Below are 27269 nucleotides of genomic sequence, written 5' to 3'. Positions count from 1 at the left end.
GGTCTTCAGGGAAAGGTTAGGAATAGTTAGCATATAAGAGAAAATAAAGGAAGGGAGATTGAGATGGTTTGGGCATGTGAAGAGGAGACCGACAACAGCGCCGGTTAGAGTAGTGGAAGCCTTCATTGTGGAAGGAAAGAAAAGTAGAGGCAGGCCTAAATTGACTTGGGATGAGAGAATTAGACATGACTTGACAGAGTTGCACCTCAGATCTCTAAGGACATGGTCCAGGATAGAGATTCTTGGCGACGTAGGATTAAGGTTAGCGACTTCTAGGTGAAGGTACCTAGTTAGCTTAGCTTTCTATTTAGGGTCTAGTTGGCTAGCCTTGCTCCTTGTTGTTTATGAATATATTTTGTTTGATGTTGCTTTTTGTTTCGTATGCCCTATTCTTAGTAGGTTACAGATTCCTTGTTTTTTTGGTAGTTTGCTATCTATGTATTGCTAAGTGTCTTTGCTTGTAGGATGTATGTTTACTCTGATAACATGTATGTAGCTTTATGAGCTGGGGGTCTCTCTGGAAGCAGCCTCTCTATTCTCACGGATAGAGGAAAGACTTGCCTACATCCCACCCTCCCTTGACCCTACCGACAGCGTGCTATGCGGTGGGATATACAGGGCTTGATTGATTGATTGATTCCTTTCAGAAGGGATGCAGTCGCTTCACCGTAGAACACAACAGAGATCATGGCTTGTTTAATATCACCAACTGACTTGCGATCGGTTCACACTAGCTCGACTCATTTACACCTCAAAACAAAATTGTGATACCAAATATTATAAAGTCTATTTGTGCCCTTTTTAAGGAACTTATAAGTTATATATAACCTTTTGATCATATACTAAACTTGAAGCTTCAATTAATTAGTGTATAAATGATTAAATTCTTATATTTTCTTGAATTTGCATGCATGCAAATTAGAAAACAATGGCAACCCACTAATCTCTCTCCTCCATCCTTCACATCATCTCTCCTATATGTCCATATCCTTTTTCCGGTAACATGTTACAAGTCCTCCTTAATCCTAGCCACCGTAGGGCCACCAACTCCGCCGCGGTTATCCACCCTACCACCACTTTTGGCGTACGTATCTAAAAATTAAATTTCTTCATACTTACGTACCCCACACACACACACCCTAATTTCTTGATTTTTTTCATGCCTCAGAACCTACAATGGTTCGGGTTGTATGAAAAAGATCAACAAAACAACAAGACAAAAGCATGGATAATTACCGGCCGTTGGATATCATGGTGATCTCCGCCAATGGTCTAGACAATTTCTTGTTTTCGTTCCGGATGAGGGTGTACGTCGTGGTTTCGTTGTTGAATGGTAACTCGGTGGTTGAGAAAAGGACACATTCATCGCAAGGGCGAAACCCGAAATGGAACCACCGGATCAAGTTTCCGGTGGAGGAGTCGGCTATTCATACCACCACCCTCCTCTTTGTTCTCCGGCAAAACCGTATGTGTGGTGATAAAGACATTGGCGAGGTGTCTATTCCGGTCAGTGAACTTCTTGAGACAAACTCCACTGCTTCCGAACATGTCGTCGACTACCAGGTTACTATTAGTTATATTAATATTAACAGTTCTAATTTGTAAATATTGTAGGAATTTGAAAAATGGTTTTAAATTTGAAAGTTCGGTTTTGGGTTACAAGGAGGCGTTCAAATCAAACAAAAAAACATTTAGAACTGTAAAAATCACATAGTGTTATATTAATTCCGAAATCACCCACCCCATAACAAATATTTTGAATACTACTAGAGCCGCATAATACATTTAAATCTTTTGTTTTAAGTGTTATCCATTAAACACTTGCATATATGTCTACTTATTGTTTTATTAAATTATTAATGAACAACGTACAAGCGTTATTTACATGATTTTCGTCGTTTTCAATATATAACAGACGGGAAACATGTTTTTTTTTTCGTTTCAAATTTATGTTTTAGAGTTTTAAAGAAAAGTTGAATTAGCTAATGTGACATTTATAATTGGGTTCGGATCAAATAAGTGTAATTACTTAATTACACTACTTTTATATATAATTATAGCACTTTAATTTAATTTGTATGTTAAATTTCTCTTTTAATTATTAATTATATTTACTTTTTAGTTTTTATTTAATATATAATTTAGTCTCTCTAATCTAACTATATATATAATTGTCTACTATGAAATCCTACGTGTCGCTCTCAGGTTGTCCCCTCATTCTCTAGAGCCACCAGATTGCTTGATTTCTAAACCCAGATAGTCTTTAAATGAGTTATAATATCTCATTTATTTGTGAAACTCTTTCATAATCAAACATTAATTTTTGCGGGTCATGGATTCCACCAAACCCGGATAACCCTTAAACGGGTTATAAAATCTAATTTATTTGTGAAATAACTCCTTAATTATCAAAGACTAATTTCCACGGGTTATGGGTCTTACCAAACCCTAATAACTCTCAAATGAGTTATAAGATCTTATTTATTGGTAAATACTTTAATCCTCAAACCCTAAATTAATCTATATTCTTTACATGTTCTCCATTGCTGGTTTATAATCTCCATCGCCGGTTAACTTCTTATACTACCCGTCATCGTCAACTACATCAATGTCCCATTTTTCATTAGACAGATATTTGTGTTCATGTTTGTTCATTTAAAAAAATCAACATGTTCGTGTTCGTGTATTTTTGTTCGTTAAAAATCTAAAAAAACCTACACATATCAATTGAAAATACTCAAACGCAAAAATATAATAGCAAACTAATATATATGTATTAAATTAAAACAAACTACATTAAAAAATAAAATAAATCATCACAAAATAGCAAAACAATTAAAAAACAAAAACTTAAATAAATAAACTCTCGTAACACAGGATGATCATACTAGTAGCATGATATATATATATATATATATACTTTATATTTTGAACGTCTCAACTTTAAAAAAGGTTTTATTGAAATATAGAAAAAATTTAAATTAAATAATGTAAATTAGTTATATATATATATATATATATATATATATATATATATATATATATATATATATATATATAATGGGGAAAGTGAATACGATGACGTCATGCGTGTAAGCTTAAACGTAAAACTCATCAAAACTACGTAGTTTTGATTAAAAAGTCAAAGTTCAATATTTCCCCTAATCCCTACCATCGACCATCTATTTCTCAAACAACCTAATCTCCGAACCACCGTCTCCGAAGGCTTCGATCTGAAATTAATGCAATTTTTTATTAAAACTATATTTTTACCAGTGTCATCTATGTCTTTTCCTTTTCTTTGCATTAACATCGGAATCTCTACCGTAGACTGAATACCTATTTGCAACAATATCATCAGTTAGGTTTGTTTCAGAAAGTTTCTTCTCTTACTAAACTTGTTAATCTGTTTAATTGTGTGTGTTGTATCAACACAAAAGTTAAAATATTTATATTCAATTGACGTACAGCTCATTGTTAATATTAGTAAAATACAAATTGGAATTGATGCTTAATAATGGGAGTAAATATGAATGAATTGAATTGCTAAAAGAAAAAATATCATACGCAATCACATATTCAATTGGGAATTAGTATCTGATGAAAACACTAGAGAGAATACAAATCAATTTTAAAATTGATTGACTGCTAACAATCAATTGCAATACGAGAACAAAAGACTTGAAAAAGTCTTAGATCGAATCATTGAAACCTTTGGAGACTGTGCGTCGGATATTAGGTTGTTGAGAAATTGATTATCAATGGTAGGGATTAGGAAAAAGATATTTAAATTTGGACTGTCTTTAATCAAAACTACGTAGTTTTGATGAGTTTCGTGTATAAGCTTACACGTATGAGAACACCGTATTCACTTCATAATATCACTATTAAATATATATTAGTTCAATATTCTTAAATAGCCTATTTTAAACTTTTGAATGGCATGCATAATACCGGTGCAATCCTTGAGAGGAAAATCCGTTGGTGGTACTGTAGGGGTATGGTACTAAACCCGGTTTTACGACCCTAAATTTATTATGTTTGGCTTATTTTATTACATGGACTAATACAATGTTAGTAGGGGTATGGTACTAAACCCGGTTTTACGACCCTAAATTTATTATGTTTGGCTTATTTTATTACATGGACTAATACAATGTTATTGGCCTGAGGGGGTTTTGTGGAGGTAACCCTAACTGGGCTAGGCCCATTAGGGTACCATGATGGTGGCCATGAGGCTCTCTATATAAGGAGGTCTCCACCTCCTTATTAGGGGGTCATGCTCAATAAGAGCCACCACCACTTTTTTGTGTCTGTAAACAAGAGATCTTTGAGATTTCTTAGCAGTCATCTCCACACCCCCGAAAAACCATTGCAGGTCTCAAGCAATCGAAGAAGAAGATCAAGTCGTGGTTCGTTCATCTCAAAAATCCGTGGAAACATCGTCATGGATCAGGTCAGATTCATTTCATGTTTCGACATTGGCGCCATCCGTGGGACGGCAACGAACTACCCTGCGATCTTCCTCTCGGCTGTCAGATCTCTCCCAGGAAAAACCCAGATCTGGAAGTTTACAGAAAAAGGCTTCAAGGCTTGTTCTATTAAAGCTCAAAAGATCCATAGATCTAAAGGAGACTTCCAGATCTGTGCAAAAAGAAACTGCCTGATTCGAATGATCAAGTCTCCGGATCTGTGATGGTTTTAAATCCGCTCCGAGCCTCAGATCTATCTAGATCTGATTTACAGATCTAGATCTAGATTACAGACCTGGATTTTAGGTTTAAAATTGCAGATCTAACTCTTAAATTGCAGATCCAAAAATTACCATACTTCCGCCGCCATGTACGCGCGCCCGCGGATTCTCACTCCGCAGCCATGCATGTGCCGCCGCGGGAACCACCATGTGGGTTTCGCGCAAAAGACCTCCGCCATGTGGGTTTTGCGCAGAAGACTGCCACCACGCATGCTCGCCAGCGGGTCACCATTCCGCCGACATGCGTGAACGCCCGTGGAAACCACCGCGGAAACCACCATGTGGGTTTTGCGCAAGAGACCTCCGCCACGCACGCACGCTCGTGAGTCACCACTCCATCGCCGTGCATGCGCGCATCAGGCCACGCGCCAAACTTAAAGGTTGGGAATCCTCATAATATCCCATATGGCTACGCGCCATACTTAAAGGTCGGGAATCCTCATAATATCCCATATGGCTACGCGCCATACTTAAAGGTCGGGAATCCTCATAATATCCCATATGGCTACGCGCCATACTTAAAGGTCGGGAATCCTCATAATATCCCATATTGCTACGCGCCATACTTAAAGGTTGGGAATCCTCATAATATCCCATATGGCTACTCGCCATACTTAAAGGTTGGGAATCCTCATAAACCCATCAGGCCACGCGCCAAACTTAAAGGTTGGGAATCCTCATAAACCCATCGGGCCAAGCGCCAAACTTAAAGGTTGGGAGTCCTCATAAACCCATACGGCTTCGCGCCGAATACAAGACCTAACGCGGCTCCGTTCCGTTCAACATGCGCACCACCATGATGCTTGAGTGCAGTCGCATATCACATGCTCATGCACCACATATGCTCACGCATCACATATGCTCACGCATATTAAATGTGCTTACGCATCATATGCTCACACATCACATCAGTGCACGCAACATCTGCGCATGGCGCATAACACAAAGTCTACGCGCACGCGCATGCAACATCTGCGCGTGGCGCGGGACATAAAGTCTACGCGCATGCGCATGCGACATCTGCGTGTGGCGCATGAAAAAACCAAAGCCTATGCGCAAGCGCATGAAACATCTGCGCATGACACACAGTCTACGCGCACGCGCACGCAACATCTGCGCATGGTGCATGACATAAAGTTTACGCGCACGCGCATGCAACATCTGCGCGTGGCGCATAACACAAAGCCAAAGCCTATGCGCAAGCGACAAGGCAAATGAGAATAGTCTAATCCCAAATCAGGATAAGGACAACCTCATTTAGCAGCAATGAACTAGGGGACTATCGTGGTATACCACCACTGCATTATCACGATGGAGGACATCCGAATCTTAGGGCGGGAACCTAACAATATCCCAAACGGCCACGCGCCAATGTTCGGCTACGAGTCGCACAAGCACCCATAACATTATTACTATGGCCGTTTGTGCCTCCATTATTAGTTTGAAGACAAGCTGGGATAGTCATCCTGCGTAGAAAAGGCCCTTGTGGGCCAGTCATTATCATTATCATTACAACTCATAAGTCGCCTCGCGCGCAGGCTTCATTATTCTTATAGCTCGTAAGTCGCCTCGCGCGCAGGCTTTATTATTATTATAGCTCGTAAGCCGCCACGCGCGCAGGCTTTATTATTCTTATAGCTCGTAAGTCGCCACGCGCGCAGGCTTTATTATTCTTATAGCTCGTAAGTCGCCACGCGCGCAGGCTTTATTATTCTTATAGCTCGTAAGTCGCCACGCGCGCAGGCTTTATTATTATTACAGCTCGTAAGCCGCAACTCGCGCAGGCTTTATTATTCTTACAGCTCGTAAGTCGCCACGCGCGCTGGCTTTATTATTATTATAGCTAGTAAGCCGCCACGCGCGCAGGCTTTATTATTATTATAGCTCGTAAGCCGCAACTCGCGCAAGCTTTATTATTCTTACAGCTCGTAAGTCGCCACGCGCGCAGGCCTTATTATTATTATAGCTCGTAAGCCGCCACGCGCGCAGGCTTTATTATTCTTATAGCTCGTAAGTCGACTAACGCGCAGGCTTTATTATTCTTATAGCTCATAAGTCGCCTCGCGCGCAGGCTTTATTATTCTTATAGCTCGTAAGTCGCCACGCGCGCAGGCTTTATTATTCTTATAGCTCGTAAGTCGCCTCGCGCGCAAGCTTTATTATTCTTCGTAAGCTGCCTCGCGCGCAAGTTATGTTACATTATTATCGAGATGCGCGCTTTACCCTTTATCAGGCCTCGCGCCACTATTGTTATGATGCGTGCTATATCTTATTCATGCCAGGGCACCATCATTATCATAAAGACCACAACATGTCACCATCATGAAGAAAACCTCCCAAAACTCAAAGACAATAGAGACAAGGCCAAAGAAAAGGGAAAAAACCGCTTCATGACCTAACACCCCTCATAAAGTCCAGCGCTCCACCTAGACGCTTGCGCGCCCAGGAGCAACGCTGGACTTGGGGGGCTTGTAGGGGTATGGTACTAAACCCGGTTTTACGACCCTAAATTTATTATGTTTGGCTTATTTTATTACATGGACTAATACAATGTTATTGGCCTGAGGGGGTTTTGTGGAGGTAACCCTAACTGGGCTAGGCCCATTAGGGTACCATGATGGTGGCCAAGAGGCTCTCTATATAAGGAGGTCTCCACCTCCTTATTAGGGGGTCATGCTCAATAAGAGCCACCACCACTTTTTTGTGTCTGTAAACAAGAGATCTTTGAGATTTCTTAGCAGTCACCTCCACACCCCCGAAAAACCATTGCAGGTCTCAAGCAATCGAAGAAGAAGATCAAGTCGTGGTTCGTTCATCTCAAAAATCCGTGGAAACATCGTCATGGATCAGGTCAGATTCATTTCATGTTTCGACAGGTACATTTACATTTTCGCACCAGTTTAGAGACAGAGTTTGTCCGGCTCGAGACGCCACCACCGGCAGTTCTCATCCTCCGGCGACTACATACCAACAAGCGATGGTTCCGGCGTACCATCAGTCACCGGGATATGCAAACTGCCCTCAATACGGTACAGACGTTGGCTGGTAGAATCCACCCATTGCAGCACCACCCGGATATGCAAACTACCCTCCACAACAGGTGGGTTATAACCACCAAATACAGCAACAGCAGCAGCAACCCAAATCATCTGTAGATTAAATAACAGGTGGGATCGATCTAAGAACATGCTAGAAAAGGTTATTACGATTACGGCTTGACTTGATTTGATGATAGATTGGTATGTATAACTTTAGGGGTGTTTCTTCTCCAAAAGCACTACAAGGAATATAATATTAGCTGTTAATATAGAAGATCATCTTACATTGTAAGGCCTCATAGTAGTATGAAAATGACCAAATTTTGTTATGATATGTTGTGCTATGCTATGCTATGTTATGTCAACGTTTATGATTGGTATTGATATGTGGCCGGTGCTACAAAACGGGGTATGAGAGTATCAGCAACCGAATTTCACATTTGGAGAAGGGTTGTGTTAAGTCGATTGCAAATAATTAAACATCTAATAAATCAAAACTATAAGATTATGGCTTTCCAGTCCTAGGCGGTCGCAAATATGATGGTCACATATCGGTTGCAAAAATGTCATTTAGTTGCTAAAATCGGGGAAATTTGACTTCAGGCGCAACAAATGGATTAGCGAAGGAGGTTTTCTCTACCGCTAGTTACAATCACAAATGCCCGGTTTTATAGTAGTGAATATACCCAACATCTATACTGTATAATAAATAAAACTTATTAAGTGCCACATGTTATCACCAAATTGAACCTTACAAAAATTTCCCCTCCTCTCTCTCATATTAAATACCTTTGATAATTCTTTTTTTATTAATAGTTTTGTATTTCAATTTTTTTACTTTTTAATCTTTCATTTTCTCCTTTTAATAATTATTTCCTTATTTGATCAATTAAATACCAACATAAATATGTATTTTATATAAATATAGTATATTAGTTATTAATATTAGGCTTTTATAAGTAACCAATTTTCACGTTGATATTGAATATTGATTCTAAAAATTAAGGTTTTAAATATATTATATTAATTAAGGTTTTATAAGAAATGATATTATTGGATGAAGAGACAACATTAATTTTAAAATTAAATTTCAATAAACTTTAACTTATTAAATATATATAATTATTTAATAAATTACAAGTTTTTATCTTTCAAACTCTGAAAAGACAAATTCACTATTGATGTATTCTTAGTGTTTATGTTAACTTAAACGAGCGAGTTTCTTTAACAGGATAAAATATCGAACATGGTTCAAGTCAAAACAATTTATGATTAAAACGAGTTTCGTTCCACGGGTTGGTTTAAAAAAGTAGTCATTAACAACTTCTGTTTAGTTAACTATTTAATCAACCCAATATTTATGTTAAGTTCATAATCTTAAAATCCACAAAAATATAAACACTAGACTACATATTTTGGTTTTTCAGGTGGATAAAACAACTTATATTTGGATTACACATGTTAGACATTAGCACACTATTAATCATATGATAATTTGACTTTGTATATTCTTCTATTACTGAAGATTTTAAAAATACAGTTTCTTTTGTGAGCGATTTATACTTGCACCGAAAAATGAGGTCGCTCAAGAAACTAGCAAGTGTTCGCTATCCATGTTCTATCAGTCATAAAATGATACGTTACAAGAAAGTATTAGTTTCATAATTTTTTAAATGACCTTAAAATCTAAGGTTGTCAAGTTATAGATTAGTCTTAAAAGTCGACGTTAGGGGTGTGCAAATATCGGGTAACCCGAAAAAAACCCGAAACCCGACCCTGCAAAACCCGAAACCCAGACCGTATGTATGTTAGTCAGGTCCCCATCGGTTCCAGATCTTTATGGATTTCGGTCTCGGGTCAGTCCTCGGTCTTTACCCGAGTAAGACCGACTTTCTAAAGCCCGACCCGATTAGCTTTGTCGAGCCTCCATCACCCGTGGAATTACGAGTTGCAAAGCGTTATTCCCGTCTTGGTCCAAAACGTCATCTTCAACCTCCTCATTATCTTCAACTATGACAAAATCACTTTTTTCACTGAAGAGGTAGGTCCCAGCAGAGCCCAGTTGGACCCGCAAGACTCACCTTGAACAGGGACGTCTGCGCAACGACCAACTGCTTCCGCAGGACCCACCATGCTCAGAGAACACCTTACGCGCAGTACGCCAGCTGTACCCGCAGGGAAAGCCTCCCAATGGTGAAGTACCCCGCTTGTTCCCGCAGTTGCGGATACAAGCCATCAGGGAAGGCTACCCGCACTGATAGCAAGGCTACACGCACAAGGCACTATTGCTACTTCAGTAGTCACCTGAAGGAATGAGCAAGGCGGGAATACTCCCGCCCAAATGAGCCAGTCCGTATGCTTCTGGAAGATCTTTTGTACTATACCTACCAAGGTATGGGCAAAACAGACGATCTGACCAGAGACGCCCATGAACCAATCACAGGGTGACAGCTCACCGACAACAGTACGAGGAGGAGCACCCTCTAGTACTGTTTGTCACTATTAGCCGCTGCCTACTCACCAACCCTTACTGTGGGACGTGCGCAGCCTACAGTTGGTGGAACAGTGCATAGCCGGCAGTAAAGGAACAGTATACAGCCGACCTTGTCACTGTAGGCCGCAGCCTATCCACCAACCAGCATGGCTTGAGCGTAGTCCACTGTTGGTAGAACAGGAATACTATTCAGCCGGCTGTACCTTCTAGGAAACCTACCTTCGGCTATAAATACTCCAACACCTTGGAATGGTAAGGACATCATCTGATATCTCATTATCTTATCTTATCTAGCAATCTCTTAATATACACTTATATTCAGAGCAATCTAGTCTGATTCTCACGCCGGAGGGTGGTCACAAGGAGGAACCCCCCCCCTTCTCAGTGACGAGCTTACGGTGTCTGTTTTGCAGGTCACCTGAAGAACAACCTTCTCTGCTGGACCTCATCCTCGTGGGAAACATTACTTAACCCCCAGATTATCCGTAATCTGCCCCGGCAGAGCCCAGTTGAAGAGGTAGGTCCCAGCAGAGCCCAGTTGGACCCGCAAGACTCACCTTGAACAGGGACGTCTGCGCAACGACCAACTGCTTCCGCAGGACCCACCATGCTCAGCGAACACCTTACGCGCAGTACGCCAGCTGTACCCGCAGGGAAAGCCTCCCAATGGTGAAGTACCCCGCTTGTTCCCGCAGTTGCGGATACAAGCCATCAGGGAAGGCTACCCGCACTGATAGCAAGGCTACACGCACAAGGCACCATTGCTACTTCAGTAGTCACCTGAAGGAATGAGCAAGGCGGGAATACTCCCGCCCAAATGAGCCAGTCCGTATGCTTCTGGAAGATCTTTTGTACTATACCTACCAAGGTATGGGCAAAACAGACGATCTGACCAGAGACGCCCATGAACCAATCACAGGGTGACAGCTCACCGACAACAGTACGAGGAGGAGCACCCTCTAGTACTGTTTGTCACTATTAGCCGCTGCCTACTCACCAACCCTTACTGTGGGACGTGCGCAGCCTACAGTTGGTGGAACAGTGCATAGCCGGCAGTAAAGGAACAGTATACAGCCGACCTTGTCACTGTAGGCCGCAGCCTATCCACCAACCAGCATGGCTTGAGCGTAGTCCACTGTTGGTAGAACAGGAATACTATTCAGCCGGCTGTACCTTCTAGGAAACCTACCTTCGGCTATAAATACTCCAACACCTTGGAATGGTAAGGACATCATCTGATATCTCATTATCTTATCTTATCTAGCAATCTCTTAATATACACTTATATTCAGAGCAATCTAGTCTGATTCTCACGCCGGAGGGTGGTCACAAGGAGGAACCCCCCCCCCTTCTCAGTGACGAGCTTACGGTGTCTGTTTTGCAGGTCACCTGAAGAACAACCTTCTCTGCTGGACCTCATCCTCGTGGGAAACATTACTTAACCCCCAGATTATCCGTAATCTGCCCCGGCAGAGCCCAGTTGAAGAGGTAGGTCCCAGCAGAGCCCAGTTGGACCCGCAAGACTCACCTTGAACAGGGACGTCTGCGCAACGACCAACTGCTTCCGCAGGACCCACCATGCTCAGCGAACACCTTACGCGCAGTACGCCAGCTGTACCCGCAGGGAAAGCCTCCCAATGGTGAAGTACCCCGCTTGTTCCCGCAGTTGCGGATACAAGCCATCAGGGAAGGCTACCCGCACTGATAGCAAGGCTACACGCACAAGGCACCATTGCTACTTCAGTAGTCACCTGAAGGAATGAGCAAGGCGGGAATACTCCCGCCCAAATGAGCCAGTCCGTATGCTTCTGGAAGATCTTTTGTACTATACCTACCAAGGTATGGGCAAAACAGACGATCTGACCAGAGACGCCCATGAACCAATCACAGGGTGACAGCTCACCGACAACAGTACGAGGAGGAGCACCCTCTAGTACTGTTTGTCACTATTAGCCGCTGCCTACTCACCAACCCTTACTGTGGGACGTGCGCAGCCTACAGTTGGTGGAACAGTGCATAGCCGGCAGTAAAGGAACAGTATACAGCCGACCTTGTCACTGTAGGCCGCAGCCTATCCACCAACCAGCATGGCTTGAGCGTAGTCCACTGTTGGTAGAACAGGAATACTATTCAGCCGGCTGTACCTTCTAGGAAACCTACCTTCGGCTATAAATACTCCAACACCTTGGAATGGTAAGGACATCATCTGATATCTCATTATCTTATCTTATCTAGCAATCTCTTAATATACACTTATATTCAGAGCAATCTAGTCTGATTCTCACGCCGGAGGGTGGTCACAAGGAGGAACCCCCCCCCCCTTCTCAGTGACGAGCTTACGGTGTCTGTTTTGCAGGTCACCTGAAGAACAACCTTCTCTGCTGGACCTCATCCTCGTGGGAAACATTACTTAACCCCCAGATTATCCGTAATCTGCCCCGGCAGAGCCCAGTTGAAGAGGTAGGTCCCAGCAGAGCCCAGTTGGACCCGCAAGACTCACCTTGAACAGGGACGTCTGCGCAACGACCAACTGCTTCCGCAGGACCCACCATGCTCAGAGAACACCTTACGCGCAGTACGCCAGCTGTACCCGCAGGGAAAGCCTCCCAATGGTGAAGTACCCCGCTTGTTCCCGCAGTTGCGGATACAAGCCATCAGGGAAGGCTACCCGCACTGATAGCAAGGCTACACGCACAAGGCACCATTGCTACTTCAGTAGTCACCTGAAGGAATGAGCAAGGCGGGAATACTCCCGCCCAAATGAGCCAGTCCGTATGCTTCTGGAAGATCTTTTGTACTATACCTACCAAGGTATGGGCAAAACAGACGATCTGACCAGAGACGCCCATGAACCAATCACAGGGTGACAGCTCACCGACAACAGTACGAGGAGGAGCACCCTCTAGTACTGTTTGTCACTATTAGCCGCTGCCTACTCACCAACCCTTACTGTGGGACTTGCGCAGCCTACAGTTGGTGGAACAGTGCATAGCCGGCAGTAAAGGAACAGTATACAGCCGACCTTGTCACTGTAGGCCGTAGCCTATCCACCAACCAGCATGGCTTGAGCGTAGTCCACTGTTGGTAGAACAGGAATACTATTCAGCCGGCTGTACCTTCTAGGAAACCTACCTTCGGCTATAAATACTCCAACACCTTGGAATGGTAAGGACATCATCTGATATCTCATTATCTTATCTTATCTAGCAATCTCTTAATATACACTTATATTCAGAGCAATCTAGTCTGATTCTCACGCCGGAGGGTGGTCACAAGGAGGAACCCCCCCCCCCTTCTCAGTGACGAGCTTACGGTGTCTGTTTTGCAGGTCACCTGAAGAACAACCTTCTCTGCTGGACCTCATCCTCGTGGGAAACATTACTTAACCCCCAGATTATCAGTGACGAGCTTACGGTCTCGTCACCACCACCAAGGTTCCCCGCCGCCTCCTCACTTTCAGTCTCAGAATCAGACTGATTCCCCAGGTTGACGACGGAAGCAACCTTCGCCTTGCCCTTCACGCCAGCAGCCTTCTTCTTCCTCACAAAGAAAGGCCCATCTGCGAATCCCTCATCAGAAGATGACAAAATCAGAGGAATTCCAGCAGAAGTTTGAGCATGGAGAGGACGAGGATTAAAGAACTCCTTACCTGGCCGAGTGGCGCTTAAAATTTCGTGGTCCGGCGGGTAGACCTCTACGAATCTATCCGCCGTCTGCTCCAAAATGGGCAACTCGTTCTCATCGAGATCACGAGTACCCAACCGTGCGGGACCACCAGTCTCCCGCGGATGCAAGAGCGACTGTAAGTCGTTCCCCTCTGAAATAAAAAAGATAATGTTAGAAGTAAATCCTAAACCAACACAAAAGACGGAGCATACCGTAAGGAATATAGTTCAAACCGTATTCAAGGACGATGGGTATTTGCGGCGTCCCAGACCCGGCATCCTTCCACACGCGGCTCATCCCAAGCATCACCATCCCAGACTCCGAGAAGCGATAAACCAGAGTCTGGATCTGGGAGATCTTGGCGAACCATTCCGTCTCCTGGTAATTGGAGGCGTGAAGGTTAGGGAGTGCCCTCCCATTCTTGAACGTCATCGCGATGGGGACGACGCGAGCGGAGAGGTAGAAAAACTCCCGCTTCCAAGAACGAAGATTACCCTCAGTAGCGCAGATCTTCAACCCCTTGATCCGAGTAACAAGGGTATACCAGCCCTGGATGCACCTCCAGGTGTAGAAGGTCATCAGACGGTCGACGAGGGGCTCGATGTCCAAAATACGGCACACCCATTCGAAATGGCGAACTTTAGCAATCGCCATTGGGTGCACCTCCGTCAAATGCACACCGTGTTTCTCTAAAACACGGTATACGAACTTCGTTAATGGGAATCTTAGATTCCCATATATGAAGAACGAGGCGTAAACCCCTATCTTGCCCTTAGGGGCATCGTACACCGTCTGGTTGGGCTCCGGAAACTCTGGCTCATACGGCTCCAGCATGAACTTCTTGACGATGTAATGGTATACATCGACAGAAAGAGTACACTGGCACTCGCCAGCAGTACTCTTATCGTCCTTATCGGACGTAGACGTCGGGTTCTCGAGGTAAACGTCAGACTCCTCGACGTTAACCTCAGGATCATGAGTAGAAGAAGACATTTTTTAAAAGTTAAAGAAAACGGTTTCAGGAGAATGCTCGCCGGAAAAGATGAGTATTCGCCGGAAATCGCTTAAAAGGAAAAGAAAGGTGAAGTGAAGGTATGGGACGAGATACACCCTCTCCCCCCTTATATACTCATCGCAATGAATGCGATGAATTTAATACGGATGAGAGAGAAAGCGCAGGCGCAATGACACGACGACACGTGTGAATACAGCAAGCTGGCAACAGGTATCGGAATGGCGCATGCCATGAAACTCGCGCCCACGCGCCTGAAAAAGCGTCCTGATTGACCACATGCTGTCACGTCGTCATAACTTCCTGCACGTCCTGAAACCGTCAGAAGACGCCAACGTCCCTTCAACCGTTTGGACTGTCCTTATCCTTTCACCAACTCTCCGAATTCCAAAAAGATTCAAAAAGATTCAAAAATAAGAGGGAATATACCCCCTTACCTTGGAAAATAAGAAACCATAAGACAAGTGCGGGTATAGTGTCAAGGCGAAACCCTTCACATACTTAGCACCTGCAGGGAATTGAAACCAAGAAGGATCTTATGGGCCATGCTTGCGGAAAGAGAAATAGCACCCCCGCATGGCGGGAACGTTGAGAACTAGATTGTTTGAAGCTTCAGGGTGGAATTGGTTGTTTAACATAACTGATCACTATGTCAAACTACCAAAACCTCGTGGAGAATCTACACAAGTGAAACTCAACGCTCCCGACTTGCGAGGAGGTTACACACCTACCCGCATCATACCCAAAGATCAGGCAGAAAAGTCGGGAATTTCTGCAAGTGACATTAGGAAAACTGCGGGAAGAATCCCCACGGAATACCTTAAAAAACGAAAAACCTTTTTCAAAACTCCTTGCTTAAAGTCCAAAAGTTCCCCTCACTTATTAACAATTCATGAGAAGAACAATGGACTGGGGGGACTTGAAGAGGTAGGTCCCAGCAAAGCCATGTTGGACCCACAAGACTCACCTTGAAGAGGGACGTCTGCGCAAAGACTAACTGGATCCGCAGGACCCACCATGCTCAGAGAGATGAAGACCTTACACGCAGTAAGCCAGCTGTTCCCGCAGGAAAGCCTCCCTTGGTAAAGTACCCTGCCTGTTCCCGCAGCTGCAGATACAAGCCAAGAAGGAAGGCTACCCGCACTAACAGTAAGGCTACACGCATAAGGCACTAACTCTTATACTTCAGTAATGTCACCTGAAGAAGGAATGAGCAGGGCGGGAATATTCCCGCCCAAAAGAGCCAGTCCGTACGCTTCTAGAAGATCTTTTGTACTATACCTACCAAGGTATGGACAAATAGACAAAATCTGGCAAAAGCAACCCATGAACCAATCACAGGGTGACAGCTCACCGACAATAGTACGAGGAGCAGCACGCTCCAGTACAAAATGTCACTATCAGCCGCTGCCTACCCACCAACTCCCATCGTGGCACGAACATAGCCCGTAGTTGGTGGAAAAGGAATATTATACAGCTGGCCGTACCTGCTTGGAAACCTACCTTCGGCTATAAATACTCCAACAACTTGGAACGGTATCATCTTATCTTCGCTCTAGCTATTTCTCTCGATATACACTTATATTCAGAGCAATCTAGTCTGATTCTCACGCTGGAGGATGGTCACAAGAGGGAACCCCCCCTTCTCAGTGACGAGCTCACGGTGTCTGTTTTGCAGGTCGAGAAGAATAAACATCTTTGCTGGACCTAACCCTCGTGAGAAACATCTACTTAACCCTAAGATTATCCTTAATCTGCCGGAGTCATCTAGTGTTTCTTCAAGAGTTGTAGCTTGATTGTATTGTAAGCACCTCCAAAGATTTTAAAAGGTCATTTTCCGATTTCCTTTTAAGAAGTGTCAAATATGTAAAAGAGTTGTAGAAAGAATTAAATTCTTTCTTTTAGGTACTAGTATGAATTTCGTCCTTATTTATAATAATAATAATAATAATAAGAGTCGCATAAACGTTTTATGCAATATCGTGTTTGGTGTTCTTGATCCGCTTATTTTGCTAAGCGGTATCACAAATTTAACTTTAGCTAGAATTTAGACATTCAAACCAACACACAACATTCACTGAGAAGGGATGTACCAAAAACTTGCATGATCGAATATAAATTAGACCATACAAAAGTGTTATTAACCTAGCTCCCATGGGAATTATAAGTCCCATTGTTACAAGCTTTATTCCTCTCTGCATACTTATCATATACTAGTAAATAGCCATATTATTAATACACAAACATGAAGCGCGCGCCTAAGCATCAATTTTGATGATGCAACGGAGACTTTCCCCTTTAAGCATGTAGTCGAACGCTTTGTTGATTTCCGAGAAGCCAACAGTGTGAGTTATAAACTTCTCAACTTCCAACTCCTGCAACACAAACATGTATTAGTTATTATACAACATATTATAATGTCATGAAAAAAGGGGGAATAGAAAAACTAAAAATTCACCTTTTTCATGTATTTCTCTACAACACCAGGAATATCGGTACGGGGCTTATAGTTACCGAAAAAGGTACCCTTCAGAGTCCTCTCATTCAAAAAATTGATAGGAAGTGTTTTGAATTCATCGTCTTTATTCGGGACACCAACAAGAACAGCCACACCCCAACCCTACATACAAACAAAACAACTCCAGGTTACTCGTATAACATCCGATTTATTAGAGGTGGCAAGACGGACAGGTACGTAGGAATTGGTCAGGGTTAAATATGTCATTTTGAACAGATGTTATGAGGTTGAAAGCATTGAAAACGTTTTGGACCCGTTTGACTGGTTCAGCCCGTTTGACAAAACATAAGTTAAGCAGGTCGAAACAGAAAGCTCTAGAAATAATAACCAAAAAGTGTGTTTTGACAAACTCGGCTCGTTTGGCTGACTCATCCTGTTTTGTAATATAAGTCAAGCGAGCTGAAATAGCCAGATCTATCGGCAACTCTATGAATAATATACAAGGACGGTTTTAACTAATTCGACCCATTTGACTATCCGGCCTGTTTATTTGTCTAATTTGACCCGTTTATACTAATTCAGCCCGTTTGGGATATAAGTCAAACGGGTCAAAATGGTCCCCTATTCAAATAGTTAAGAAGGGTTTAAAAATGTTTTACATCATGAACACATTCAAAAGCTGAGATCATAGCCTTCACATTTCCAGTGCACTCAACACTTCTGTCAACACCACCATCAGTCATAGCAATAATGACCTATAAAAAGATCAAAGTCAAAAGTCAAACAGATCATATATACATGTGCATATGTATATTTACATGTTGTGCTAAAAACAAACCTCTTGAATGGGCTTATCATGATCTTTTGGATTCACAAATTCAGTAACACCAAACTTCTTGGCTGTTATCAAACAAAAGTACAACATTAAAAACCAAGTCAGTTGACTCACAAAAGTCAAACATTGACAAACTCACCTTCATTGGCCCTACTAGCATTCAGATCAATACCAATGATTCTTGAAGCACCCGCAATGCGAGCTCCTTCAGCCGCCTGAGAATCAAAAGAAGTCAAAGTTAACATCTTCCGCAATTTACAAAGTCAAGCATACAGACTGAAAAAAGTCAAAGTCAACTTACAGCAAGCCCTACAGCTCCTAGCCCAAATATAGCTACAGTCATACCCTTTTTCGGTTTCGCCACATTCAAAGTGGCACCCATTCCTTCATAACCAAAAGAACAAAAACATTTAAGTCAATTTCAGTTTCGTTTATTTCAAACGAGCCAAAAGAAAAACAAACCTGTGGAAATGCCACAGCTGAGAACACAGACTTTATCAAGTGGAGCATCAGGGTTGATTTTAGCAACACAGCCTGCATGAACAACGGTGTACTCGCTAAACGTTGACGTCCCGAGAAAATGGTAGATTGGTTGACCATCTTTCGAAAACCTTGACTTTCCATCATTAATCATAACACCCCTATCAGTATTAATCCTTAAAAGATCACACATGTTGCTGTCTTCCGACTTGCAATGACGGCACTCGCCACATTCTCCTGTGAATATCGGGAGGACTTTGTCCCCAGGTTTCAGTTCGGTCACACCTTCACCGACACTCTCCACAATACTGTAGAACAATAATAAAATTAATAAGAGAAGTTTAATTGCATTATGCAAAACAAGAAGTTTATAAAAGTTTTAGCATACCCTCCGGCTTCGTGGCCTAAGATGCGAGGAAACAAGGGGTTTTGTCCCTGCAAAATATTCAAACATAGTTTTAAGTTAATGATTGACATTATGTGTTAAAAGATGACAATCTAGCAAAGTACATGGCTTATTTTGCACATGCAAGGTAATTAATTAAGAAATAACTAATGTTTTAGATGGGTAAAAGTCTTCATGTTATGAAGAAGCAAGCCACTCGCAGTTCCTCGATATTGGCTTGCTACAAACTCGAAGGCAAAAAATAAACTTGTTTAATAAACGGACCCGAACTTGGACCAAATTTGAACTTGAAAAAATCAACTTGAGCTTTACAATAGAGCTCCTCCTCATGCAAGTAAAGTAAAATTTTGGTTAAAAATCACTTTTTTGATTTAAAACTATTGCCATAGTTTTATTGAATATAAACATTCTACAAAAATTAATGCTGTTAAAATATAATATAACAATCTAGTTTTTTTAGCAAAATATTTAAGCAGGAGATAATGACTTAAAACACCTATTAAGTTTATTTTCAAAATTCAGGTTTAGCTAAGTTTGGTTGAAAATAAAATAAATTAAGTTAATATTTTTTTTTATTAAAACAAGACACAAAATAGTGAGAGTGTGACACCTCTAATTAAATCCCACAAACAAGAACAACAATAAGGGATCTTGTTCAAAATACAGTAAAAAGACTAGGCATAATAATATATTAACAATTAACATGAAGTATATGGAGGTAATTAATTAATGTGACCTTGGCTTCCCAGAAGTAAACATCAGTGTGACACAAGGAGGTGAAGTGAATCTTCAACCGGACTTCCATTTTCTGCGGTGGAGCCACCTCCACTTCCTCGATCACCAACGGCTTCCCGGCTTCACGAGCCACAGCCGCTACATTCACAATATACAAATTGATACAAATGTCAATACAGCGAAACAAATACCCTTTTAAAAACCATATTCATAGATCTTGTGATCATAACTTTATTATCATTTCGATTAAAAAAAATATTCGTGCATTTGAAATGAGAATTAACAAGGGAAATGAAATGACGACCAGATCAAATTATAAGATCGGAATAATGATAATAATAAGTGATCGAATTACCTTTGCATCGAATTACTTGACCAGACATTATTGTCGTACGTAATTAATCCTCGGTGTGTCTTGTCTTTGATGATAGATATGTTTTGGTACGAGGAGTGAAGATGGTATTTATACAAGGGAAAACCACCGCCTTGACTGGGATGGACAGTTGTCAGCACGATTTTCAATCTTGAGGCCAAGGCTATTGACCTTCCCTTTTTGTATTTTTGTATTTAATTAAATATCTTTTATTTTTGGTTAATGTATAACATTTAAATATATAATTAGATTAAATAAATACATAATTACCGTATGGGTTTTTTTTATTAATATTTTGATATAATTTCATATCTATTACAAATATGGTTCTCTTGTAAGAATGGTAACAATAGACCTTACTATACGTATAATATACTAGTTTTAACTTTTGATTATGTCTTGACAAACAAGTTGGTTTTATTAAGGATCTTGATGAACAAGTTAGGTTTGTTAAGAATATTTAGATGTTTATATCTTGGATTATGTCTTGCTAAACAAGTCGACTTTATTAAAGATCTTTCAAAAAAACGAGAAAAGTAACTAAAGTGTGGAGTTACTTGTTTTGACTATATTATTTCTTCACTTTTTATATGAATTTCATATATAGTTATTTTTATAAGAATAATAAAAATATGCCCTAGTATACATGTAAATAACATATAACTTATTGTATTATACTAAAAGATGCTACAGTTACTAGTCGATTTTGTTTCCTTTCCTTATTCTTTATAGTAAACTTTTTCTACATTTTTTTACGAATGTAGCTTTATTTTAAAACGGTTATATATCGTATTTTATATAGACTTCATTCCAAAGTTATAAATGTACACTCAAAACAAAAACGTCCATGTATAATCACACTTAAGCTAGAGAGCCCGGCTTCATCTCTTTTAATTTCTAAGTAAAAGCCAAAGGACCCCTTAAATATTTATCCAAATAAATGGATTAACCATCAAACCTATCGGGTTGACTTGATATTGAACTGTTTCGGTTAAATGTGTTCAACCGAACCTGAGTTTTGTGTTAGGTTTTGTGTGGTATCAGAAATTCACACCCCTCGGACAGTTTAACAAATTGGGCCTTGATTAGGCCCCGACAAAAAAGGCTTTAAGTGATTAAATATTAAAAAACTGCTTAACAAATTGGGCCTTTTGTGAGTGGTTATGAAACAGGCCCATCACAGGTTTCAACTTTCAAGCCTGGTGTGGACAGGTCCTGGGCATTAGTCGTGCACAAAAAAACCGGTTCCGGAACCTAACTGGTGGAACTGAACCGGAACCGGTTCCAGTTCCTACCCGGTTGGCCCAATACCCGGTTTGGGTATTTTTGTACTCGAAAATCGTACCCAGTTCTCCTATTTGTATGTCCCCATCGGTTCCAACCCGGTTCCTAATTGTAACCGGTTCGGTTCCTACCCTAAAAAACCGGTTCCGGCGGGTTTTTTTTGAAAAGTCAAACACAGGTCAAACTAGCCGTTGGAACCGGTTCCAACGGTAATATAGCCGGAAGCGAAGGAAAAGTTCAACAAAAACCTTCAAGACCTTTATGACCATTATTTTCAAATGTATGGTCCAAGCACGAGATCGTCTTTTGTGAAAAAAACAACCAGTAGGCCGTGCAATGACCCACTTATAAACTTGATGAATGGGATTCGTGAATCGGCATCTAAGAGGCAAAGAGGAAACACACCAACTAGCGAACTTGGTCGATATAGTGGAGCAAACTATGTTGAGGGCGCAACGGTCGACGAAATTCGCAATATTGATTTGTTGGCTTGGTGGAAAGGTAAACAAAACGAATTTCCCATTCTATCCGCCATGGCTCGTGATTTGCTTGCCGTACAAGCCTCAATGGTTGCTTCCGAATCGGTTTTTTCTTTTAGTGGGAGGGTGTTATCTATGCGAAGAACAAAATTAACTCCCGAGTCTCTAGAGGTTTGCATTTGCCTAAATGATCATTTGGATACGGTGGATCGTGTACAACACAAGGCCAACTTTGAAGACGAAATACCAATAGAGTGTCATATTCATGATTAGGAGGCGGAGGACGGGGTTTCTTCCGATAACGAAGACGAGGGTGAAGACGAGAATGAAGACGAAGAAGAGTTGTAATTTGTGTTTTTTATTTGTTTTAGTAAAATTATTTGTAACTTGTTCAACTAATATTTAGTTTTGATTTGTTTAATTATAATTACTTTTGTTACTCATGATTAATTTTTTGTTACTTTTTTAATAACGACGAACATTTTATTTATTTAAACAATAACTAATACAAACATTATTAAAACATAAACGATACATAACAACTAAAACTTAAAAAACAAAGTCCGTCGTTTTAATTCGAGAATACTTATTTTTGGGTTGTAGAGCCGGACGATTCTCCGACTTCTGCTTTTTTAGCATCCAAACTTCTTTTCTCTCGACAATACTTATTAGTATGTTTTCGTAATGTCGAGTTGGACCCTGTTTTAAGAAACTTCGAGCAATATTTGCTACGTGTCATCTCATGTGAGTCGGTCATCAGACACAAATCGTAATGAACTCAAACATCGGTTCCGAACCGGTTCGGGTTTTCAAGGTGAACCCGATTTATGCACGTCTGCTGGGCATTCGAGTGTTTGTGCTATATCTAGGAGAGTGTCATGGTTTTGATGAGGATTGATGTGGCTAAGCCTTAACAGTTAGCAGGTGACACCTACCAAACCTCACAGGAACAGGCAGGTGATAGTGCTTTATGTACCTATATATTTATATATTTTATTTTTTTAATATTTTTCAATAGCGGCTGGTGATGTCAACGGTTCGGTTTTGTCTGGTTTGACAAAAAAACATTGTCTAAACCACCGCCTATGTTTTCGAAGAGCGACAAATCAAATGGTCAGTGGTCAGATTGGTTTAGTGGTTTTTGCCGATTTGTTTCTTTTTCAACATCATTAGTTTGTAATTAAAAATGAAATAATAAATGTGGTTAGTAATTATAACAAGGTTAAACGACTTGCTCTAATCTTCAAACCTAGCCGACTTGCTTCAGTTTGGTTGGTTTCTAATGGTTTTTCTGAATACTCCTACCAAAAACTATCACTTGTGTTGGTAAGGTTTGATCTCATGTTCTTTTAACGATGATCTATTCATTTCCCTTTTTTAAGGTTAATTTGTTTTTAAAGAGAGGGAGTGAACATCGAGTTAAGCGGGCGACCCATGTAGCCTCATTACAACGTTAGGGAACTCCCATATCCCCACTCCTTATGTCACGAGAGTGGAGACTCGAGAGGCATTTTCGATTGTCTGTTGATGCAATATCCTCGTAACGTTAATCTACTACAAAACAAATTTAATGTATTATTTAAAAGTTGATGTGGCACTAATATAAACAATAGTTATGTCACAAATAATTGGGTTCTTATTTGAGAAAAAATAAAACAAGTGGTTGAAATGGTCAAGATTATATGATGGGTTTAGATTAGAACATGTTTCGAGAGTTGATGATGCGTTGACTAGTCAACCTATATTGGGCTGAAGACTTTGATCGGAAGCTTCCATATGCGCCGTGAATGACTTTATCAACCCCGCGTGAGACGGCATTTGTGGAACAATTTTCCAATACAAGTACCCTTAGGCTTCAAAGTTATTACAAAACTACCCTTAAATACGACTTAATAGTCAACATCAACATCATCATTTAACTGAATTTAATAATGTTAATGATATCAAACTTGAAATGTAATTGTGTGGGCCATCCCATATATTAAAATTAGGAGTGTTCATCTGTTCCATTAATGATTTAATAATTTATTCTATTTAATTTGTTCGTTTATAAGATTTTCTTTGGTGTGGATTAAAAACCGTACCTAAACTGAATTTGAAAAGGCGATAATCGATCAGAAAAGTCGATTCGGAATTCAGTGTTCGGTTATAACCAAATCAAAAATCGAATTATGAATTCAGATTTGGTTTTTCAGTTACGATTCGTTTTTCAGGGTTTTTTTTCTTGTTTTAGTTTTCGATTTTCTGAACAACCCTAATTAAAATCGCGGGTGGAGTTACGCTACGAAAATGCTTAACGTACATTAACGTATGCGAGACGCTCAAAGGCAAAAAACAAAGGCAAAAACCTAAAACGCTCAGAAAACTCTCACAAAACCTTAAACGTTCATTAAACGCTCGTTAAACGCTCAAAAACTGTCTTTGTGAAAAAAAGTGAAAAATTGATCGATTAACCATCCAAAACTGTTTTTTTCGGTGAAGCAATGATTGATTGGATATGTATTGACGATTCCGAGATGTTTGGATGTGATTTCATGGATCAATTCGCGAAAAACGGGATTCACGTACGTATTTATACGATAAGCATTAGTGTATTGGATCTTTTCACTTAAAATCGCTATCTTTATATAAACTTAACCAGGATGACTTGTATAAAGGCCACAAGCCATTTATTTATTACTTTTTATTTTTGAATGATTTAAAACTAAAATAACTATTGTTGATGATAATAATACCAAAATCAACAACTTGTTTTATTATTCTTTTGCTGTCTGATTATGTTTTATTTATACTCAGCATCCCTTTTTTTATTAATCGGCTTAAAGTGATTTTAATATTATTGTTAATCTTACTCTTTGATATTTTATTGTTTTGGGAGGAAACATATGGGTGGCACATTTGGTAATTTTGATGAAATCCATGGTTATAATGGTTAGGTGCAAAGTCAAGTCAAAACTCATTGCATTTTATAAACCAATTGGATCATTTCATTTGCAATTCCAATATTCATTTTGTTAAAGATGGATAGAGAACAAGAGGAGATGCAATTTCTTGGCCTCTTTGGTATCTTCAAAGAGAGCTACAAAATCATAGTCTCATGGAGGAAAATCTTTTCCAAAATAACCCTAACCCTCATCCTCCCTCTAGCCTTCATCTTCTTAGCACATCTCGAAATCTCGCATTCGCTCTTCAAAGACATCAAACACACCGAATTTGAGAAAGAAGTGACACGCCCCGGTACAAAAAGGTACAACAATCTCTCTGACACGCTCTCATCTGAATGGATCACCTTTGGGCTCTTCAAGGTCGCCTACTTCACCACCCTGTTAATCTTGTCTCTCCTATCGACAGCTGCAGTCGTCTACACAATTGCATCTGTCTACACAGGACGCGAGTTGACTTTTAAGAAAGTCATGAGCGTCGTCCCAAAGGTATGGAAAAGACTCATGGTCACTTTCTTATGCATGTTTGCGGCTTTCTTTGTATACAACTTCTTAGCAGCGATTATAATGGTTATCTGTTGGGTGATTTTACCTTTTAACGCTATTGGGGCCATTATTTTATACGTGGTCCTGATCATGTACTTGATGGGGTTCGTCTACATGACCGTGATCTGGCAGCTAGCAAGTGTGGTCTCAGTTTTAGAAAGTTCATACGGAGTTAAAGCTATGACAAAAAGCATGGATTTAATCAAGGGAAACCGAGTGGTTGCAATTGCAGTTTTCTTTTTGCTGAATTTATCATTCTTACTCATACAATTCTTATTCGAGGTGTTCGTTGTGCACGGGAACTCATTAGAAGCGTGGAAGCGTGTCGGGTTTGGTGTTTTGTGTCTAGTCCTGCTTTTGACTTTCTTTCTTTTCGGGCTCGTGATCCAAACGATACTCTATCTTGTTTGCAAATCATATCATCATGAAAACATCGACAAAGGCGAATTGTCAAACCATCTCGAGAGTTATCTCGGCGAATACGAACCTCTTAATGGGAAAGATGTTCAGTTAGAGCAATATCATGTTTGAATTCAAATTTAAGCAAGTTTTCTCCTTTTGTAAGTAGCAAAGATATAAAAAAAATGTTTATTTACTGAATAAAACGTTATAAATATTATATGATTATTTTGTTTTTCTAGGTGTTTTGGTTATCAATCGTTATCTAGATTTGGTCATTTGTTAAATCAAAATGTTGACGTATGATCGAGGTTCTCCACACAAACCTAACCTCCTAATCCAACAGTGACAATTAATTTGAATTAGATTCTTAGCCAAACACCTCCGTCACACTTGATAAATTATATTATTTCTGAGTTTCTTCCAACTAGCGACGAATAGAAGAATTTTCGTGACTAAATATGAAAAATATTATAGTCAAAAACAATTACGTTGTATTGAACTTATGAAAGGTTATTAATAGGATACTCTTTGAACAAAATTAATGTTACGCATTCAGAGATTGTACACTCATAATTCTTAACTAGACGAGTGTCTGAGCGATGCAGCGGGTCTTTGAAAACGTAATCTATTAATCACGTAACAATTTATAAGTGTTCATGGTTCAGTTTAAAACCTTGAAACCATTTAAACTGGTCATCGGTTGGTTTCCCGGCTGGGTTGTTTACTTTCAGTCGTTTTTTTTACTTCCTTTATCTTTTCAAATATCATATTTTGACTTAGTTGGAATTGATAATACGGTTATATTAATAATCATTTTAAGTAAATTTTATTATCAAAGCTTAAACTTTTAAACCAAACCAGAATCAGACCGCTAATAGCAGTTTGGTTTCAATTTTTAATGGTTTAGTTTTCGTTTAAAAACAATCAAAACCGGCATTAAACACCCCTACATAACACATTAATTTTTTCAATTGAAAAAATTATAATAATATAATATACAAATTAAAGAGAATAACATACTCGTTTTTATGGTGCAATATTTTTACAAAAATATTAACGTATAAAAAACTTATTGTCGTTTAAAAATCGTGGGTGAGAAGTTGGTTTAAAGTTGAAAAAAAAAACATGATATGGTTAAAGATGAGGGGGCAAACTTGTAAGTTGAGTGAATTGTGTTTAAAATACAAGTTTGCCCTTAATTACACATGTACTTCTTGCTTTAAGTGTTGTAAATTATTTAAAAATGGGTATCTTAATTTGCCCATGTTTGGTATATTATATATAGTATAGATTAGTTATAAAATTAAAGTTTTTTTTAAGCGACCATAAAAGCCCGGTCATTTGGGTACACTAATTGGTATAAGGC

At 40.2% G+C, this 27269-nt stretch overlaps 3 protein-coding genes across 3 annotated transcripts; 2 read left to right on the top strand and 1 right to left on the bottom strand.

The window, feature by feature from the left end:
• The first annotated feature begins 1224 nt into the window (after positions 1 to 1224).
• LOC143556912 (protein SRC2 homolog) lies at positions 1225 to 1635 on the top strand. Its single transcript, XM_077046125.1, has 2 exons — positions 1225 to 1563; positions 1615 to 1635. The coding sequence occupies exons 1-2, from the start codon at positions 1225 to 1227 to the stop codon at positions 1633 to 1635; spliced, it is 360 nt and encodes a 119-aa protein (XP_076902240.1).
• Positions 1636 to 17051: 15416 nt separating this feature from the next.
• Positions 17052 to 20260, bottom strand: LOC143556907 (alcohol dehydrogenase 1). The gene is made up of 10 exons (XM_077046120.1): positions 20233 to 20260; positions 19879 to 20015; positions 19125 to 19171; positions 18719 to 19044; positions 18558 to 18640; positions 18396 to 18471; positions 18260 to 18321; positions 18081 to 18176; positions 17422 to 17583; positions 17052 to 17338 (listed from the first exon to the last, which is right to left on the bottom strand). The coding sequence occupies exons 1-10, from the start codon at positions 20258 to 20260 to the stop codon at positions 17222 to 17224; spliced, it is 1134 nt and encodes a 377-aa protein (XP_076902235.1). The 3' UTR covers positions 17052 to 17221.
• Positions 20261 to 25033: 4773 nt separating this feature from the next.
• LOC143556911 (uncharacterized) lies at positions 25034 to 26032 on the top strand. The gene has a single exon (XM_077046124.1). It carries the CDS (start codon positions 25034 to 25036, stop codon positions 26030 to 26032), a length of 999 nt encoding a protein of 332 aa, XP_076902239.1.
• The last annotated feature ends 1237 nt before the right edge of the window (positions 26033 to 27269 follow it).

The sequence above is a fragment of the Bidens hawaiensis genome, unplaced genomic scaffold (genome assembly GCF_021521415.1).
Source record: "Bidens hawaiensis isolate Kalapana, Puna unplaced genomic scaffold, B.hawaiensis_p1.1 tig00018750_1, whole genome shotgun sequence".
NCBI classification, from domain to species: Eukaryota; Viridiplantae; Streptophyta; class Magnoliopsida; order Asterales; family Asteraceae; genus Bidens; species Bidens hawaiensis.
This window is presented reverse-complemented; position numbering and strand designations above follow the sequence as displayed.

Bases quoted from the DNA above. Each gene is read 5' to 3' on its own strand.
- LOC143556912 (XM_077046125.1), top strand. From the start codon at position 1,225: ATGGATAATTACCGGCCGTTGGATATCATGGTGATCTCCGCCAATGGT. The intron at 1,564-1,614 runs GTTACTATTAGT...TAAATATTGTAG, and splicing joins AACATGTCGTCGACTACCAG to GAATTTGAAAAATGGTTTTA.
- LOC143556907 (XM_077046120.1), bottom strand. From the start codon at position 20,260: ATGTCTGGTCAAGTAATTCGATGCAAAG. The intron at 20,016-20,232 runs GTAATTCGATCA...TTGTGAATGTAG, and splicing joins TCAAGTAATTCGATGCAAAG to CGGCTGTGGCTCGTGAAGCC. The intron at 17,584-18,080 runs GTAAAACATTTT...GTTTGTATGTAG, and splicing joins CTTTTGAATGTGTTCATGAT to GGTTGGGGTGTGGCTGTTCT.
- LOC143556911 (XM_077046124.1), top strand. From the start codon at position 25,034: ATGGATAGAGAACAAGAGGAGATGCAATTTCTTGGCCTCTTTGGTATC.